This window comes from Aspergillus brasiliensis, assembly GCF_001889945.1.
Source record: "Aspergillus brasiliensis CBS 101740 unplaced genomic scaffold ASPBRscaffold_6, whole genome shotgun sequence".
Classification (NCBI taxonomy): Eukaryota; Fungi; Ascomycota; class Eurotiomycetes; order Eurotiales; family Aspergillaceae; genus Aspergillus; species Aspergillus brasiliensis.
Genome location: NW_027137447.1, coordinates 1,356,754 through 1,374,722, shown reverse-complemented (window position 1 = coordinate 1,374,722; position 17,969 = coordinate 1,356,754). Strand labels below are relative to the sequence as shown.

Here is a 17,969-nt window from a genome sequence, read left to right as displayed (position 1 = left end):
AATGCATTGTTTGTGGGTGGTAGATTTGCACGTGAACGAGCTGGAACTACGCCCGGGAGCGGCGGGAATAGCGGTGAGATACTGCCTGCCTGTCTTGCCATGGCTGACGCTGCTGGCGTGATCTCACGTGTCAATCTTACGATACAGTCTGTACTGTCATATATTACTGAGGTGTGTAAGGATGAAAGACAAGAAAAGACAAGAAAACGAAAGAAACGCCCAGCAACTCAAATTAGCTCAAAGAAGTCATCATCATCAAAGGGGAGGGGCGAAAAGAGGATAAAAAAAAAAAAGGGAAAAAAAAAACTTGGCCCCATCTGATGGATCATGGAACGACAAGACTATCACTCTTGTCTACGGAGTTACGGAGAACTTTGTGTATTCGGCTGCCGACATGAACTCAACTTAACTCCCTCATACACGCACTCAGGGTGGGTTCGGCTCTACATTATCTGCGCAAAGTGGATCTCATATCGGACTATCCGGAAGATACAATGTTCTTTTTCCGCGCAGAAGCTCAATTTCTTCGTCGATGATTCGGTTTCTGGAAGGTTTGTGGCGGATGATTGGATTCGGGAGCTGCGGATAGGTGTGAAACCCGTCCACTCTCCCCTTTCAAACGAAATCGTTGCCTAGTGCTCCGTACCCAGGAATCAGGAACAGAAGGGGAGAAGGGGGAGCCTAACTAACCGACCTACCCTACCTGGGCGCTGGATTCTGAATGGGGGTTCCACACCGAACGGATACTTTATTCCCTCCAAGCTGCGGTCTGGGCGGAGCCTCGCTACGCCGATTGCCCAAATCAGGATGGCAGCGATCCACTTCGTTTACGATGGTCGCGAGAGGAAAGGGTCGTCGGGGCGGTTTCAGACGGAAGCTTTATTGGGCTGAACAGGCGAAATGACTGGATGGATCGTTTAATATCGGCACGAGACAGCACTGAACAGGGTCAGCATCCATCGTGGGGGGGGGGGTCCGTTCGACAGAAAAGGGTGCCCCAGTTCAGGAGGAGAGTTACTAATATACTTAAACTGAAAAGAGTAGTGGTCAAGTAAACGTTGGCAAAAAGGAAGACTTGAGGCAGGAATGAATGGCTGATGGGTTTAATCCTGCTGAGCACTTAAGTTATCTAGTACGTAGCAGACTAGCAGTACCCTCTTGGCCGACTCTTTCTTCTTTCCCTCCTTAGGTCAAACTGCGGAGGAATACCACGCGGGGGGGCGAATGCCAAGTTGCCAACCTTACTGGTGTTAAGCATATTCTCTCGGTCTTTGTCCGGCGCCAGACCAGCAGGGCACTATTTCGGAGGAGGAGCGTAAAAACTGACATGGATGGACGACTGATGATCGATCCTCTGCCTAGACTGGGACCGTGGATCGCCTACGCGACCCTCGCTCGTATCGGCTGGCTCGCTCGGCAACTTGACTCAGATGAGGACACCTGTACTCTCTCTCTCTCTCTCTCTCTCGGTCTCTCCAACTCTCTGCTCTTCCTCTGGGTTACCCTCAAACCCGACGGACACTTACGGTGTGGCCATTACATAATCGGTCCGGTATTTCCGTGGAGACCGGATTCAAGATTGAAAAAGGCAGGTCGGCTGCCATGGCCGAGTCCCGGACAAAAGGGGAAGAAGGATGCGAAAATCATTAAAAATAGCCCCCAGTAATTTGCAGTGGCTCAGCGGCATTAAATGGATGGAAGAATGGCCACGACGGAGCCAGCCGCCAGGTTCCCTGCCATATCTGATATGACACGGACTACAATTCTGCATACCGATTAGGCTGATTTTTAATACCCCATGAGGGGGGTTGTGTAACTAAGGAAGGTAACCCAAGTATGTAAAACGATGAACTCTCTGTTGGAAGAACGGAGGGAAAAGGGAAAGTTGGAGGAGAAAAGATGTGTTGAAAGTTGCTGCTACTAACTACGTAAGTAATTTAGTAACTAGATAGAACTGTTACTTAAACGTTACTCCGTACACCAGCCTAAAAGACCAGACCACAGGGCCAGACAGGCTAAGCCTTGGCTATCTGGGTAATCGAGGGTCCAGTCGGAAAACTCGTGTTACATCGACTTTTGCTGGACCAAAACGAAGTAGTCAGCGGGGATGGCTTGGCTCTGCAGCGCTTTGACGCTTGGGCCTGGTCTGGTCAGGGATAGCGATCCTCGGCTACGGAGGTCTGATAGGCTGCCACGGAGGCGGCCAATTAGTCAAATCGCTCAATGGAAATCTCCCAATGTGGAAATTCATCTCCATTCGCGTGGCGGATGGAGAGCGACAAGGAGGAGGGGGGGCAAAGGCCTTCACACTAACTAAGCAATAGTCGCCCGACTAGGGCTGCAACGGTAGGCGCCTAGAGCACGCTTGGTTTGGAGTTATTGAAAGTAAGCCAACCATTTATGCTCATTCTTTTTTTGTTCTTGGCCTTATCAGCCTTGGGCTTGGGGGGCTTGTGCTCTGGGGAGGGGGGGGGGGAGAAAGAGGGAAAAGGTGCGCACAGCTCGGGTAGTCTGTCTGTCCACTTAACTAAAGTTGTCTGTAAGTCAAAAAAAAAGTGACTACTGACTAGACTGTAGCACACACCCTTATCTTCTCCGTACCTTAACCTAATTTAAACAGGCTATGATCGATCATTCATGCAACTTGAGAGGGGAGACGGAGAAGGAGAAGGAGGGGGAAGATCTTCATCAGCAATGTCTGCGTCGGGTAGCTGATCTGCGAGTGCGACGATGAAAGTAGGCTTACAGACATGGCAGTACTACAAGACCAACCAACAGAAGTCAATGGCTTTGACAGCAACAGCAATGGCAACAACTAAATGCCACTGCCACTGCCACTGACATTGCCATAACAAACAGCAAGCTCCAGCTGGATAAGAGAAATCCCTGCATAACAGTTACATCGAATTAGCTTGAAACGAAAGAAAGAGAAAAAAAAATAACATAAAATAAAATACAGCCACCCCCCCACGTCCACTCACAAGCCCACCATGAATGTCCAAGCGCGTCATCCAACACGATGACACCTTAATTTAATTATCCAGAATAGTTAACTAGGCGACTGCCAATAAGAATAGAAAGTAAGTAACAAAAACAGCAATTAAATTGTCAGTCTGCTTGTCTACAGTACATAGTGTACATTGATCTATACATACAAATTACACCGGCCAAAATCACCTTCACGATTTGATTGAGAACACGGATGAATGGAATGGCCTGACTTCCTCCTCCTCCCCCCTCCCAGTAAGAAAGAAAGAAAGGAAAATAATTACCTTAAACCAATTATGCTAGTGGAGATAAGCCCGTGCAACGTTTCACAAAATGTCTCCTCTCCTCTGTTTCTGTTTACAAACACACACTCCCACCCCTCCTTCTAACCCCCTTGGCAATTGAGAACCTTTTCCGAATCAAGGGTTGCATTGGAGCATAACCGAGCCCAAGCAGTAACCAGGCATACATACATACATCGGTAGCCGGTAACTATAAAAACTCTTGACTCTTACATAAAAATTCCCTGAAGCAGGTTTGTTCTTGTGTGACGTGAGTTTATGCAAGGGAACTCAGGGGAGATAAAAGAAAGAAAAATAAATGACAATTCCTGTGATGTGTTGATGGAATCACATTGATTGTTTTCCCGTACTATAGATAGATAGACACAATAGGTTAACGTACATAGGTACGGATAGGGCGTTTGCCTACACTACTTACTTACTAGTTACTACAGTATGATAACTTTAGAAGCTACTCCAAAGCACAGCGTACAGATAGGTCTTGAACCAGACAGGTCCAAAATGATTAGCGACTCATTGCCATTTGTCCGAAACGCTACCTACGTAGATATTGCGGTTCCAGGCTGATCCAAACCATGTCTACTGCCTAGCAGACTTGCCTGGTAAAGTTAAGTTGAAGGCGAACTTGCGAAATTAAACTTTAGAGCTCCTCCCCGATCAGCGAACCTTCACCACCTACCTAATAACTACTCACATCCTCTACAGCAAATAGTCCAAATAGATCCACGGACGGAGTAACTAAAACGCCCCTCGGCAAGAACCACAGACACCAGAGAATAGGAAAGCAGGCACACACACCCACACCCACACCCACTCTCTCTATCTCTATCTCTCTGGCTCAGACAAGCCCTGTCTGAAAATCATGGAATCAGTCACAGTAGATCAGCAAACAATCCACATTAGATAGTTAGTTTAGTCTAGTAGTCTAGTAGTCTAGACTTTGGGCTTGTGAGTCACGCTCAAAGTCCGATTGGTTGCTGATGGAGAATGAGGTTCAGTCGACTCACACCTTAAGGTGTCAACGTACCTTGGGTATGACTACAAACAAGGTTTCTTGTTCACATTACACACACACGGTTAATATCCCTCGCCTGGGAGGCAAAAAAGCTTGATTGTATCGCCAATTAACTGTCCGTGACACGTTGGGTGGGGAAAGGCGAAGCGTTTGTTGAATGGTTCCATACAAATAGATATGTGTATCTATCTCCCCGGACTAGTATGATCGTCCGTTGCATAAGTGAGGGAGGGAGGAAGGAAAGTAGATTCCACTGGTACGAGCAAATACCGTTTTGAGAGTGTGAAGAATAGGAAAAGGGAAAAAGAAAAAGTAAAAAATCAATTAGTACTCCGTAAAAGCAAAAGAATAATAACATTCATCTGCCTTCTGACATCATTGTTCAACAGAATATCGACAGGTTCGCTGCACAAAGTAACCCTCCAGCCAGCCCAGCTAGCCAGCATCAAGGGAAGACGATCTGTTCACAATATATGGATCTATGTAAGTGTGTACATACATACATACACACCCGCTGATCTATTTTCAGATAGGTATGGTTGTACTCCGGACTCTCCGCATCGCCTTGCATACATGAGTGGAGAGGATTAGAGAGAGAGAGAGAGAGAGAGAGAGAAGGAAGAAAGACAGATAAAAAGAAAAAAGAGGGACGAGAAATTCCAAAAAAACAAGGCTATGCAGGTGATATGTAGGTGCTATAGCTATTGTCCGCCATAGGCGCCAGAGTGGGATGGGAGACGTCGGAAATCAAATCGGGTCTTGCGTTGGATCTAGCAATGTGAGTGAGTGACACCTTACTACTTCGCTAAACCAGGGAGCTTGAGTATCCAGACGGAGACCATACATTAGTGTGAGTCCCACAACATGATGGCAGGGTGTACACACATTACATTAGTATGTATACTATCCTATCCTATCCCATACTTGGGTTGTTGTAGCACTGAACACAAGGTGCAGCAAGCTAGCTACCTAGTACCAAACTAATCTACATACCACCGGTTCGTGACTTGGATGGGTTTGTGATTCCTGCATAGGTAGTATAGGTGTTACCCAACGACTTGTTGTGTGAATAATTAAGGAGATCATATTTGGCCCCAAAACATACACAGTACTACAAACTACGGAATACTATCTAGTTACTTGTAATTTGTAGTTAGATAATGTAGACAGGTCCTTCATAATCCAAGTATAACATCAGCCTGCACAACTTACTATTTTCTTATGAAGCATGACAGCGCCCGTACCTTGCACCGCGACGGGGTCGTCGAAGATTAATCTAAATAAATAACAAGTGTCGCATCCTTCATCGAAGAAAGTCTTGTTTTTCTTTTATTTCCTATTTGCCCCATGTGAGACATCAGCTGCAACCCAGCCCAGCCCTGTAAATACTAGTATAGCTTAGTGTCAGCAGCAACTCCTAACCACCCCCCGCCAGAATCGCTTGGCCCGAATAATTTACGCATCCTGATGTGGGCCAGCCAAGGAGGGCCAAGAAAACCGGCCAGGATGCGACCGACTTTGTTGGCGATACGCTTATCCTGAACGCTAGTCGGTAGTACGGCTGCGCTATAGTTCCAGGAGTTAGTGGTGATGGCGCTGGTGGTAGTTAGTCTACTAGTTGATTAGTTAGTTGTGGTTGGGCCCTTGTAAATTGTAAGCTGTCACGTATTTCATCCACAACCCCCCTCCCCCCCTTGTCTGTCTCTGACATTTCTCATTATCAAGTTGTAAGTAGACGGTTACTTAGGAAGCGCCCGAATGGGTGAAACTTACCTTTTTCATCCATGTTTCAGTATGTGTTTCTTTTTTTAACCTTTCTTTTTGGGTATTACTTTCTTTTTTTCTGCCCCCCTTCGATCCGAAGCACCACTGGGACAAAGAAAAAGATATTGTAATAATTTAGTAGCCTAGCCGGCTTCATCGGATACGTTCTCTTCGTGTAATTTGGTTTCTAATCGATCATGGACCTCCGTTAGCGCCAAGGCGTCATAAGAAAGTGAAAAGCTGAGGCCTGAAACGGTGGATTATGGGTGGTAATGGATGAGGGCTGTGCAAGACTAGGATACTGCAGAGTAAACATGCTAGAGCTGAAAGTGTCTAATCAACGTTGTCAATGTGGAATGAAGTTAATCAATACAGGAGCAGCAGGAGCAGCAGCAGAAGGCAAACCTTCAAATTAAAATTAAAGTACGGAGTAATTTCAGGCAAAAGAATGAAGCAACGGACAAAGCTCGATCCTGGTTGAATTGCGCCCGCAACTTTATCGAGTCTAATCAACGTTACTGGACAATAAGCTCCGGACTATGGGCGACGCGAATTTTCCGGTCAAGCGCAGCCGGGGGAGGTAACGCCCGCTGATTGGAGTATGATAAGTCGCGAGCAGATCAGCTATGCTCTGGTCTTACGTGGCCGATTGATTTGCATATGACTGATCCTAGACTGGCTTTTAGATTAAGTTCTTTGTTCTTCTTGTTGCCTGTCGGAGTTCCTTGTTCTGCTTTTTGGCTGGATTTCACTTTGGCGCCCAGAGCTGAAGACCTGCCTACCTGAGTAAGGAGAGGCGTTTTGGGGAGGGAGGGGAAGGGAGCCTAGGCCCACTATCATACTTATCGGACCGTATGTCATGCAAACCATCCCCCCGGATAAGATTGGTCAAGCTTTTTTTCACAGGGAATGCCTTGATGTTTGGTCCAGCGGATAAATTCTCAGCTGAAAGAAGGGGGGCATTCATCAGCAAAATAATAATTTAATCATCTAGCTGGTGCTTGTCACTACTAGGCTCAGTTAATCCCTGCTTGAGACCAGGAGAGGTGGTTCAGACACATGGAAAGAAGGCCTGGGTCCAACCATAGGTTGGAAGCAAAGTTCACCCGGAGTTAGAGTCCGAGAAAGTCGTTAGTCAGAATGCTTAACATGACCAGCCAGATCACCAATATCGGGCCTATCTTACGACTATCTTTAAACCTCTATTAGGACCGATCTTACTGCGGCAACAAAGGAACCGCTAATCAGAGGGGAAACAAATTCCCTTTGCAGGATCAGGTGCTCGCCCCGATACGAGTACGAATCGCCACAGTGGCTGTTGTCATCTGCCGAGAAGCCGAAAGTCCGAGAGCACAGAATTAACGAGTCAAGAATGTCAGCGGAAAGGGAACAAAAAGTGAAAGTACAAAGTAAAATAAAAAGGACCCGAAATCCAGTCACGAAGCCTAAATAACGGCAAAACGGCAAAGGCAGGCGAACCTACTCCGTCCAAGGGAGGAAATGTCGTCAGTCTTGGCCCGAAAGGGTCACTTTCGGGCGGAACCGCTGCGTAAACCGGGGGTAGCCTAACCCTAAATAATCATTTGGTAAAAAAAAAAGAAAGAAAAGAAAAAAGAAAAAAAGAAAAGAAAAAAGGGAAAAAAACGAGTCGTATTCCCCGTCCGATAGCGATTACGAATCGGGGGCATCGAACAAGGTCTGTGCTAAAGTTCTTCTAGACGATACGGAGGCCCTCCAAAGAGAGATCAGATGAACACGAGAATGTCGCAAAGTTATGATGATGGCCACCACCCAAACCCAGATGCATGATTGGCGATCGCGTAGGGGTCCAAATCAAGACACAGGTTCGGATGGAGCAGGCAAAAAGGTGAAAGAAAAGGTTTTACTTTGATTAATATTGTGCACACGCCGGATATCCGGGCATAATTATGAGCAATTCAAACATAAAACCCAGAGGGACTAATAAAAGCGACCATGGAACAAGTGGAACCCCAGCCACAGTGGAGGGGGGGCCATGTCTCTCTTCTAAGCGAGCTTAAGGTTCCTCGTGTTGGATTAAGCTTAAGCTTCAGAAAGTCGCGCACTAATCAATTTCCGGTTGGTATCAAGCGATCAGAGCGCCACTGGTATCTTCCTAGTGTAATACGGTAATTTTCTTGGCTTTTCCTTGTTTGGATTAATTGAGAGGATATTCTCATTTTTCTGAATCATGGATTACTGGAGCCAAGAAACCTCCAAGCCTCCAAGCAGCAGACCGGTCAAGATATGGTCGATCGACTGTCACCGGAGAAGCCAAACCGCGTAAGGAGGGCCGCCACGACTATCATGGTAACCTTCCGTCGTCATGATACGGACGGAAAGCTCAATCAGTGTGCAGCATGCTTGCTGCGGAATGAACATCTGGTATGTGGGAATCCTCCAGCCCTGTAAGCAGGAGTTTGTGTCACCCATCATGTACATAGTATGTATACAGTTACTCCATCTGTACTCCGTATACCAATGTATAAAGGCGTCCTTTTTACTATTCATGCTGTACTTCATGTCCCATACTTGATAGTCATACCGGGCACATCGCTAAGCTTGGTTTAGACTCCACCACCGGAAGTCTCTTTATTTTCTCCCTCCGCGCGCCCCCCTTTTGTTCGTATCTCATTATTTACCCTGGTGCAACCACCCTCATTTGATTACTATTCTTTGTTTCTTAGATAAGGAGGGAGGGGGAAGGTGGAAACTGGTAGGCACGCTCGGCTATAATTAAATCCTTTCTTACAAGTTGAGATTATCTGACTGATTCTGACCTGGTTATTTAGTATAGTTATGGTAACAATCGTAAGACACAAACGGAGTAATCTTAAGCCCCATGGAAAGGTCCAGCAGCAGAAGAGAGAAAGAAAGAGCAAAGAAGAACCGAAGCCTCCACCGGTGCCCACACCAGCCAGCCTCGCTCCCCAGAACCATGGATAATCATCAGGCGAAAAAGAAAAGGTTAAAAACAAGGTTCTATTTGTTTGTGATGAATCCAGCAACTAAATATCAGTCGGATGAGATCATTTGCTGCAGCCGGCTCCTATTTACCCACTTTTTCGGGGGGGTCGTTTCTTTCGTCTGGTTGATTTTCGGTATGGCCAGCGCCTAGAAAGAGGCCCAAGCAATTAGTCCTCTGACCTTGTCTTGTCTGCCTATCTGCTGTGCTGAAAAGGTTGTATTGTCAGAGGGAAAGATCACTAATGGAATGAGAATTAATGAGAAAATAATAAATACAACAGATTAAAGAAAAAGAAAACATCAATAATCAGGTTAATGGTCATGAGAATTCTTTTTCCGGGAGCTGTTCGCTAAATTGGTTTTAATCAAATACATACGCCAGTCTTAGTCACGTTACAAAAAGGAAATCCCCATCACCTAATTTAAATTCATTATTACATGGTCTTTCAATAAAAACCACTGCTTGACCTTGTGGGGTTCAGAGTTAAGTCGGTTCCCCACCCTATCTCTAATGCTAATTCTTCGAGTAAGCATTATTCCTTTTTCTTTTTTTGCTTTTCCCTTTTCTGTTTTTATTATTATTGATTTTTCATTATTATATTAATATTTTTTTATTCGGGTTCCGATTAGTTTAGTTTAGTAGTCAAAGTAGCTGGATTATTATTCTTATTATTACTACCACGATCCCTCTCCCCTTCTTCTCTTTCTACTACGACTTGCTGCCACTTGCGACCTTCAACCATTCCCCATACACTACTGCTATAACTATCACTGAGTACTAAGTATAGTACTTGGGTGTTCACAGTTTCCATTCTATTATCATCCGCTAAACAGTTTGTCGCCCGCCTTGCTGCATCAAGATCGATTTCAACTGCGACCACCAACGCACTACCTTCCGCCACGGTAAGTCTTGCCTGTACCTGCTCGGCCTTTGCATGTCGTAGCTCCCTTGTCTCAGCGGCGTTTGTATAACGCTCAACCTCCGCCTGCCTGCATTCTTCTTTATTCTCCTATCAGTTCCTCCCCACTCCTTGTTTCCTATCCCCTTCCTTGCTGCCCTTGTTTTCTTTACATTCCATCCCCTCTGTCCTCCCCCCTCCCCTCCACTCCACTCCTCCACCCTATCCCATTCTTCAATCACATAGATGGGAAATTAATGTCGTTTCTTGACCCTTCAGATTATTTTCCGCAGTGGGTTGTGTTCACAGCACCTGCTCCATCTCTCACCTTCTCTCGAAGCTTGGCCTTTTGTTTCCTCATCCGGAAATATCGCACGCTTTGACGGTGTCTCTTGAACGGCTACTGAAGAGCCGTTGTTCGACTTTCGACCTTATCTAGATTGCCTGCATTCCGGCACATCTTTCAACATTTTTCACCCTACGAAACCCCCGGTCCTAGCGCTTAAACCAACAGTCATCACGGGGACCTACACAGATCACCGAAGGTGGATGGAGACGTATCACGGGCACGTCCGCACTCCTGCGGACGCTATCATCCTCTTCGAAGCTTGTCGCATTGGCCTTCTTCCCCGCGTACAGAGACGTTTATCCGAAAAAGAACGTCAACTAATTCGTTCCGGCTCAGTCTTCGTCTGGGATGAACGAGAAGCGGGCATGCGAAGATGGACCGATGGCAAGTCATGGAGTGCCAGTCGCGTATCGGGAAGCTTCTTAACATATCGCGAGATGGAAGGCAAGCGGGGAGGAACTGGTGTTGCTCAGACTACGATGTCGAGAGCTGGTAAAACACCAGAAAGCACACGAGGCAGTGACGACGATCGTGGGGATGGTGCAGACGAAGGGCCGGACGGCTACCGCTACAAGCCCGACGGCTTGATGAAACAGTCCTTCAGCATTACGACATCTACCGGTCAGCACCTCCATCTCATCAGCTACTACTCGAGGTCACATCCATCTGCGGCCAACCTTCAACAACCGTCTACGGACCCCAATTTGCGACATGTGCGTCCTCAAAAGGGGCTTTACCCGGAGTCTACTGTGAACGATCAACAGAATCTCCCCGTCGTGACTCGTGGACCCATGGCCGGTGCCGCGTACGTGCCTCCTCATCCTATGGCACCATATGGACGCTCCCCCGCTGCGCACCCGGCGCCATATACTCCCTCGTATACATGGCCCCCGACTCCGCTTGCTACTCCGCCCGTTCCGGTTCACTATCCATCTTACCTTCCGTCAGTGTCTCAGCCTAATGGCCAAGTGCCATATGGCCATCAGGCTGCCGTGCCCCCTGGTACGCCCTTGCCGCCTCCACAGCCACCGGGATTGCCGGCACCACACGAGCGGCCGGTGCATGTAGCTGAAGTCACGATGGCTCCGTCTCTCCATCAACCGTCGAGCGTGCAGGTGCTTGCCAGCCGGTCACCACGCGTGCCGCCAGGAGCGCACGAACTTCTTCACCGTCCGAGTCCGCCAGAGCTTGGCCCGCCACACGAGATCGCGAGGACGTCACCCCGCACGCAGCCACATCATATGCCGCACAGCAACGGCATCCCATCGATTGCGCGCAGTCCACGGCTTATCAGTCAGCCACCGTCCAGTAGCGTACATATTCCCCCGCCGAGCACGATGGCGCCCAAGCCCCTGGAAGCCAGCTCGGGCACTACTGTGCCTAGCATTGGTGCGCTGATGAACGGCGCGCCTTCTGGTGGGTTGCCGTCGATTGCCGCACCCCCAGCCCCGGCCGCAGGACGCGCCGAGGGACCCCGAGACATTCCCAGCGAAAAGATCGGGTTCGGGGGAGAAGACATGCGCGCACTCCGGCAATTGGACCGAGTGTTCACCGCGTAGTCTGTTGGGGGGCATTATCAATTCTATTTGACGAAGTTAGATCCTCATGCTGTCGATCTCTTCTTTTCTATTTTTCTGTTTTTGTTGTATACGAATTAGCATTTTGTCTTGGTTTGATACTGTTCAGATTGGAATGGTCATGTTTACGACACTTGTGTGGTTTATTCCCTGGGTTTGCTTTGATCCGTTGGTCCCAGGCAGGCTTGAACTGGATCGGCGTTGTACAAGAGGAGCATTGCTATACAGCATGGGTGGGGTCTTTTTTTCAAATGTCTTGGTGATTTCGTGTGCTGCATTGATGTTGATAATTGCATTGGGATCGGTCACGACCGGCGGTTGGGCTGCGATGATACACCCTGAATACAACAGATCAGAATTCGAATTCAACCTACTTGTAGTTGCAGTCGTACACTCCGACCAAGATGGATTGATATATGCCGTAGTCCAGAGGTAAAAATAGCAACCAGTAATGCCACAATCGTATCTCTGGGCCTACTTCTTTAAATGGGTTTCCACCTTCAGCCGACTATCTAATGTAACTCGCAACTGATTAAGTGACTTGGCACGACAGGCTGTACTGTATCAACGCTGTCAAACCTGGCACAGCATGAAGCGTCAGCCTGGGCCAACAGCCATACCCTTACCCATCACCCATCGCTCAAGCGCACCGACCCGGCCCACAGCAGGAAGCCAACTTGTAGACAGGGTTTGTTTGAGCGCCTGCTGCCAGACCAGCTACTGATTTAATGTAATCCATGATTGACCTACCTACCCTGTCTGTCTTGTCTGTCTGTCTGTCTTACTATCTCCCACTTCGCCCGAACTTCAACAATCAATAAGTAACCGACTAACTAACTAATACCTGAAATACAGTAATACCATAAAACATCAATGAAATCTTGTACATCGCAGTACATTTAAATCGATACGTACCATGATCTACTAATAGCAAAAAGAAGATGAGTACTTGGACAGTACATGGTGAAAAGTTTAATTGGTAATTGCGTGGCGAAGATAAGAAAAGAAAACTGTTGCATGAGTTGCATGGAAACTTTACGTACGTGCATGCAAATGCAATGTTCCTTGTCATATGTATGAAGATCGTTCCTGGCTTGCAGATTTGAGAATTGACTGAAAAGCAAGTTTTCCATCTATCTCTGAGGACCTCGGTATTGACTTTTCATTTGGGTGTTTGTCTGTTTTTAACTATTGACATGGATATACTGGGATTATCTGTGATGGCGATGTCATGACATGGGATGTGTTGTGCTGTGTTGTGCTGGTGTTTGTTGGCATCTGGGCTAGGGAGTGCGGAGTCAAAGTAATATGTGTGTATCATACTGCTTTTGGGATCTGCTTTCTGTAGTGTTTTTGCTTCTGCTACTACTGCTGGTGGTGGTGGTTCGGTGAAGTGAGGAGATTGCTTTTGCTGGGTGGGTTGGTAATATTGGGATGTAGGAGTGATAATTCATCACGGTTGGGTTGGTTAGTTAATTATGGCTTTTCATTCATTCTTGAGGATGAATATATTCAGTATTGTCTATGGTATAGGTGATGACGAAGGTGATGATTCACAGTTCTGATCAGTATTATATATATAGCTGCTGTTGCTGCTGCTTCCTCTTCTTCTTTCTCACCTTCATATATCCTAGTATCTAATCTATTCAAACGCTACTTGATATAGTGAGAATCAACCAAGCCCTAGTAATATACATCTAGTATACATAGCCTACCATGTTCAACCTGTTAGGGGTTTCCATGATGTCTTCTGTAACATCAATCTATCCCTATTTCCAGTCTATCCACGGAATACTACCTTACTACAGAGCACGATTACAATAATGTGTAAGGGCCTAGATGATTCGGATAGTAACGACAAATAGAGTGACACCCCTTCCAGATATATACCTACTATTACAAGTCAAGCCTTCCTGCTAGACAGTGATGAGCAGAGCTATAGGATGTGATTCGGACCAAGAACCGCGAGGCCTCAAGCGGAGGTTCAGTTTATAGATTGTCATTAAGGTCCTGCCACAGAAGCGTGATGATCGTGTACCTGGATATTCTATAAGGTGCAGCGTGATTAAACGAGAGAAGCTGGTAATAAGCTTCCAGTGGATATCGGTGGAGAATCTCCCTCGTGGAGCAAGACCGATGTCCCCTTGACGTACAAAGACCCCATTCCTTTTATGAGCTCACCGCCACTATCGTTAATATAAAGATGGCGCGTGTATGTGGTTGTCCGATCTACCTATAATCCGGTCAAGACGAACCCACAGGCAGCTATTGCTAAGAGAATGCCTAAAAGCTTTCAGTTCTTAAGGGTAATCAAAGACTCAGAGCAAAGCTTGAACAATCTCGTGTGTTTGCTGTGCAACATCAAAACAGTACTATCCCAACATCTGGTGCTAATTGCTTAATCCTCCTATACCGTATCTGGTATGAGATACTCTTGCTTTCTCCAGGTCCCCATAATGGCGAAGAAAAAAATTGCGTCGTCCCATACATGTGGTAGTATTATCACGCTGCGTTTCCTCAAGAGTGGAAGCATCATTGTCTCTGCCGGAGATATCTTGAATAGGTACAATATTAGCGTTCCTGACGATTTGAACAGCAATATGTCTCTCTCAGCACCTACAAATCCAGACATATTCGCTTGTCTACATCAAGATGCACCGAAGAACCATGGATCCGTGGTATAAACTGCTCTTGCCAGCGTTGTCTCGCTACGAGAGTGTCATCTCTTCATAAATGACATACAACCAAAGATACGGGTTCTTGACAACCTACAGACGTGCGAATAGATCTATTTATGCGGGTAGTATATATGAGCATGATATGTCCTACAGAGCCTGGGGATGTCATGACCTGGGAGGCATGACATTAAAGATTACACAAGCCCGCCCACACGCTATAGTGGTATGCAGTCGGTTCGCAACACCCAGGTCATGAAACGGTTTACAAAGCATCGAAGTGTCTATGCTGAAGTTGGTCCTTGATCGTACAGATCTATAGCCTGACATGGAAAGCATCTCGTCTATCGGAACCCCATTGGAAATAGGTGGCACGGCTTGGTAGTGTAGCTTGTGTCCAGCAAAGCTTACCTTGTCAACGACTATGATAATAGTCTATTCTTACCCTTCTCCAGTAAGGAGAAGCCTCCAAGCCTTCATCAATCAGATCTGTCCGGAGTTGGAACATCTTTCGAGACGCTAGAATTTACAAAGGCTCAAGGTCTCTAGCCATAACAGATGGACAATTGCAAGATAAACAGATTGCTTCTATGATGATTATACACCTTTCTTCACAGGCAATTCCGAAACCCGGGTTGTGCAACTACTAATCTCCGATGCCAAAGAACACGTTGTTTACAAAATTGGGCAGGAACTGGTGGAAAGTGATGAAAATTTGCAAGCATGGACGGCTAAAATCCGGTCTTGCTTGTGGACTAGAAGGGAGAACGTGGAGTCAAGTCGGCCTGGAGACGATGTTGCAGCACTTCTGTTTTTAATAGACACTTGAAAGACCACCGAGGAAATCTTCGATGCCATATTTCTTCTGGCGACTACTCGTGGCAGAGGTACTGTGGCAGCCAGCGCTATGAGATGATGGTTGAGAAGAAGGACTCCATCATTACTGAGCGCGGATGAGATGGTAACTAATCTATCTTCATTGCTTCTGTCGAAGCAAGAAAAGGGAAAATACTAATCTGGACAATCGGAGCCTAGCAAGAGGCATCACGGATTTTGATCATGAGATCAATGCCACTAAATCAGACATTTTAAACAAAGAAGAAAGAATCTATGACTTACTAGTGGAATTGCAGATGGGAAGAACCGTAAGTGTATGAAGATTGCTACTTAAAATTACTTTGGCTGGTAATGAATGTGATGAAATAATAGACACCAGTACGGAAGATTCCGATAATTTCTCGATGATATCCAGTCTTGATTATCTAGAAGAATTGTTGAGCATAATGAAAGCATTAGCATTCACAAAGTCACGTCTTGAAGTTGGTTATATATATGCATCGTATGCCCAAATGTTATTTCTAAAGTTCTATCCATTGTCAAGTGCTCCTCTCGAATGGACAACTGATGTCTCATCTCAGTGGTATATAGCGCGTAGAGTCTTATATGACATGTGCAATGCCACCATACCTGTTTTATACCAAGGAACAGCTGGGTATTGTTTGCCTTTGTTAGAGAGAGATTCACTTTCTGTATTATTCACGGGTCATTCCTCAGGAATGACCATCGAGAATTCTATATAAAAGGACCAATACAGCACCATGGCTTTCTCCTACCATTTCCTCGCCTCATACCTTCTCTCTTTAATCACATCTCTCACAATGTCCAGCGAATCTAGCCACACGATGGAGGGGACCGAACAAGATGAGTCCAACGAATTCATCGAGTCCAATAATGCCATCAAGTCAACCGAGTCCAACAGGCTAATCCAGCCCATCAAACTCAAAAAATACTTCCCACGCATTGAAAACTACGAATATGAGGACTTCGAAGCTGGACTAACCCCAGAAGATGAAAGCGACAACCCCGACGAACAGCTCTTCCAAGCCCAAAAGCTCTATTTCCGAGACCAGACAAACAAGAGATATCTCTGTCTGATAATCATATATGGTCATTCATCTCATCGCGAGGCATGCAAAGAAGCCTTACGAATATCCTGGCACCGGAACAGGAGAAAAATGTCTCATAAGGTGATGATGGGGCTTATCATTGACGAAGACAGACAGATTTGGTTCCGAGGGAGTCACACTGATGAGAAATTTATCAAGGAGATGGGCAACAACTGGGTTTCAAATAACGACAGTATGTTGAAAAGGTACTTTCGTACTTTTCGTCGTGGTTTGAGGTTGCATTCTCCTCGTCCTAGGTATGATTCTGAGTTTGAGGAAGTGTTTGAAAGTGAGTCGAGTTCTGTTATGCAGATCTTTTTTGAGGATCCGGATGCGACTGCGTCTCTTGTTTTGGATTATATTGCCTGTAATCATGATGTGGAGAGTGATGAGATGTGGATGATCATGCTCCTCTTGGTTCCTTCAGGTATCGTCATGATGAACCGTCTGCTCAGACCGTTAGTGCTGATGACTCTTATGTTCCTACTGAGTCTGATGCCAGTATAGCTGATGGTAGAGCAGACAGTTCTTTGTTTTGGATGACTTATTGACGTTTTGGTTTAATTGTTGATTCTGCTGTGGTGATTCTAATTGCTCGCGCAGGCAATTACCAGCATATATCGGATTCAAAGAAGCAGCAAAACGATCATTCATCGCTCGTACTTGCTTTCAGGCCGCGTCGCCAACCTGCTCGGTCAGAGAGAGCTAGTGGTGTATTGGATTCCAAGAAGCACCTGAACGATGGTACATCGCTGGTGCTTGCTCTCAGGACACGTCGGGATTCGGCTATATAGCACTCAGATGCTCTCAAGCTTTTGATCAATGATATGATATGACTATGACCCGTGTCAAACTTCTCGTATGAACGTTGTATAGCAGATTTATATTTGCATAATAAGCACTTACAAGTACAAGATATAGTTTCTCATGCCCTGTAGCTCGTTAGGTGGACATAGAGACAAAAGCAGAAGACAACTATACCACGTGACACTATATCCAAGCCTCCAACATCGCAGCAGATACAACAAAAAGCACACCATTCTCAGTACAATGAACCCAAAAATACTACCCAGGCCCAAGTCGAACACTTTCCAAATCCCCATCCTCCATCATCATCATCATCATCATCATCATCATCATCACCACCACTGAAATCCCGCCAAGGCAAGGCCCATCATCATCAGGTGACACTCACGCAAACGAACCCATCCACTAAGCTACTACTTAGCACCACAGCAGCCCGCTCGCTGGCTGCCCAGCCCGTTAATTAGTCGTTGGCCATGAAGGAACCTTCTTCCACCTTCCATTCATAAGAACAACATGACCCATGCAGAAAGAAAGGGAAACAAAAACCGGCTTAAGTATGGTACTTTTGTTTCTACGTGAGTTTGAGTTGCTGCCCAAGTTACGGGGTTCAATGATAATAATCTATGGGTATTATGGAGGGCGAAGAGCGGGATTGGTCGGGG

General features: G+C 46.3%; 4 protein-coding genes across 4 annotated transcripts; 3 read left to right on the top strand and 1 right to left on the bottom strand.

The window, feature by feature from the left end:
* Positions 1-1,099: 1,099 nt before the first annotated feature.
* On the bottom strand, positions 1,100-1,696 carry ASPBRDRAFT_584433 (uncharacterized protein). The gene is made up of 3 exons (XM_067627890.1): positions 1,527-1,696; positions 1,328-1,420; positions 1,100-1,240 (listed from the first exon to the last, which is right to left on the bottom strand). The coding sequence occupies exons 1-3, from the start codon at positions 1,602-1,604 to the stop codon at positions 1,145-1,147; spliced, it is 267 nt and encodes an 88-aa protein (XP_067479253.1). The 5' UTR covers positions 1,605-1,696; the 3' UTR covers positions 1,100-1,144.
* A 6,717-nt stretch (positions 1,697-8,413) lies between these two features.
* ASPBRDRAFT_196128 (camp independent regulatory protein) lies at positions 8,414-11,861 on the top strand (the record flags this gene model as incomplete). The annotated part of the gene is made up of 2 exons (XM_067620942.1): positions 8,414-8,495; positions 10,468-11,861. 2 exons carry the CDS (start codon positions 8,414-8,416, stop codon positions 11,859-11,861), a joined length of 1,476 nt encoding a protein of 491 aa, XP_067479252.1.
* ASPBRDRAFT_584367 (uncharacterized protein) lies at positions 11,739-12,377 on the top strand. The gene has a single exon (XM_067627889.1). The coding sequence runs from the start codon at positions 11,908-11,910 to the stop codon at positions 12,313-12,315; it is 408 nt and encodes a 135-aa protein (XP_067479251.1). The 5' UTR covers positions 11,739-11,907; the 3' UTR covers positions 12,316-12,377.
* A 3,859-nt stretch (positions 12,378-16,236) lies between these two features.
* On the top strand, positions 16,237-17,294 carry ASPBRDRAFT_125893 (uncharacterized protein; the record flags this gene model as incomplete). Its single annotated transcript, XM_067617827.1, has 2 exons — positions 16,237-16,789; positions 17,104-17,294. 2 exons carry the CDS (start codon positions 16,237-16,239, stop codon positions 17,292-17,294), a joined length of 744 nt encoding a protein of 247 aa, XP_067479250.1.
* Between the last annotated feature and the right edge of the window lie 675 nt (positions 17,295-17,969).

Excerpts from the sequence above, each read along its gene's own strand:
- ASPBRDRAFT_584433 (XM_067627890.1), bottom strand. The coding sequence starts at position 1,604 with ATGGCAGCCGACCTGCCTTTTTCAATCTTGAATCCGGTCTCCACGGAA. Across the intron at positions 1,421-1,526 it reads GATTATGTAATGGCCACACC|TTGCCGAGCGAGCCAGCCGA; the intron begins GTAAGTGTCCGT and ends ATCTGAGTCAAG. Across the intron at positions 1,241-1,327 it reads ATCATCAGTCGTCCATCCAT|GTTGGCAACTTGGCATTCGC; the intron begins GTCAGTTTTTAC and ends AACACCAGTAAG.
- ASPBRDRAFT_584367 (XM_067627889.1), top strand. The coding sequence starts at position 11,908 with ATGCTGTCGATCTCTTCTTTTCTATTTTTCTGTTTTTGTTGTATACGA.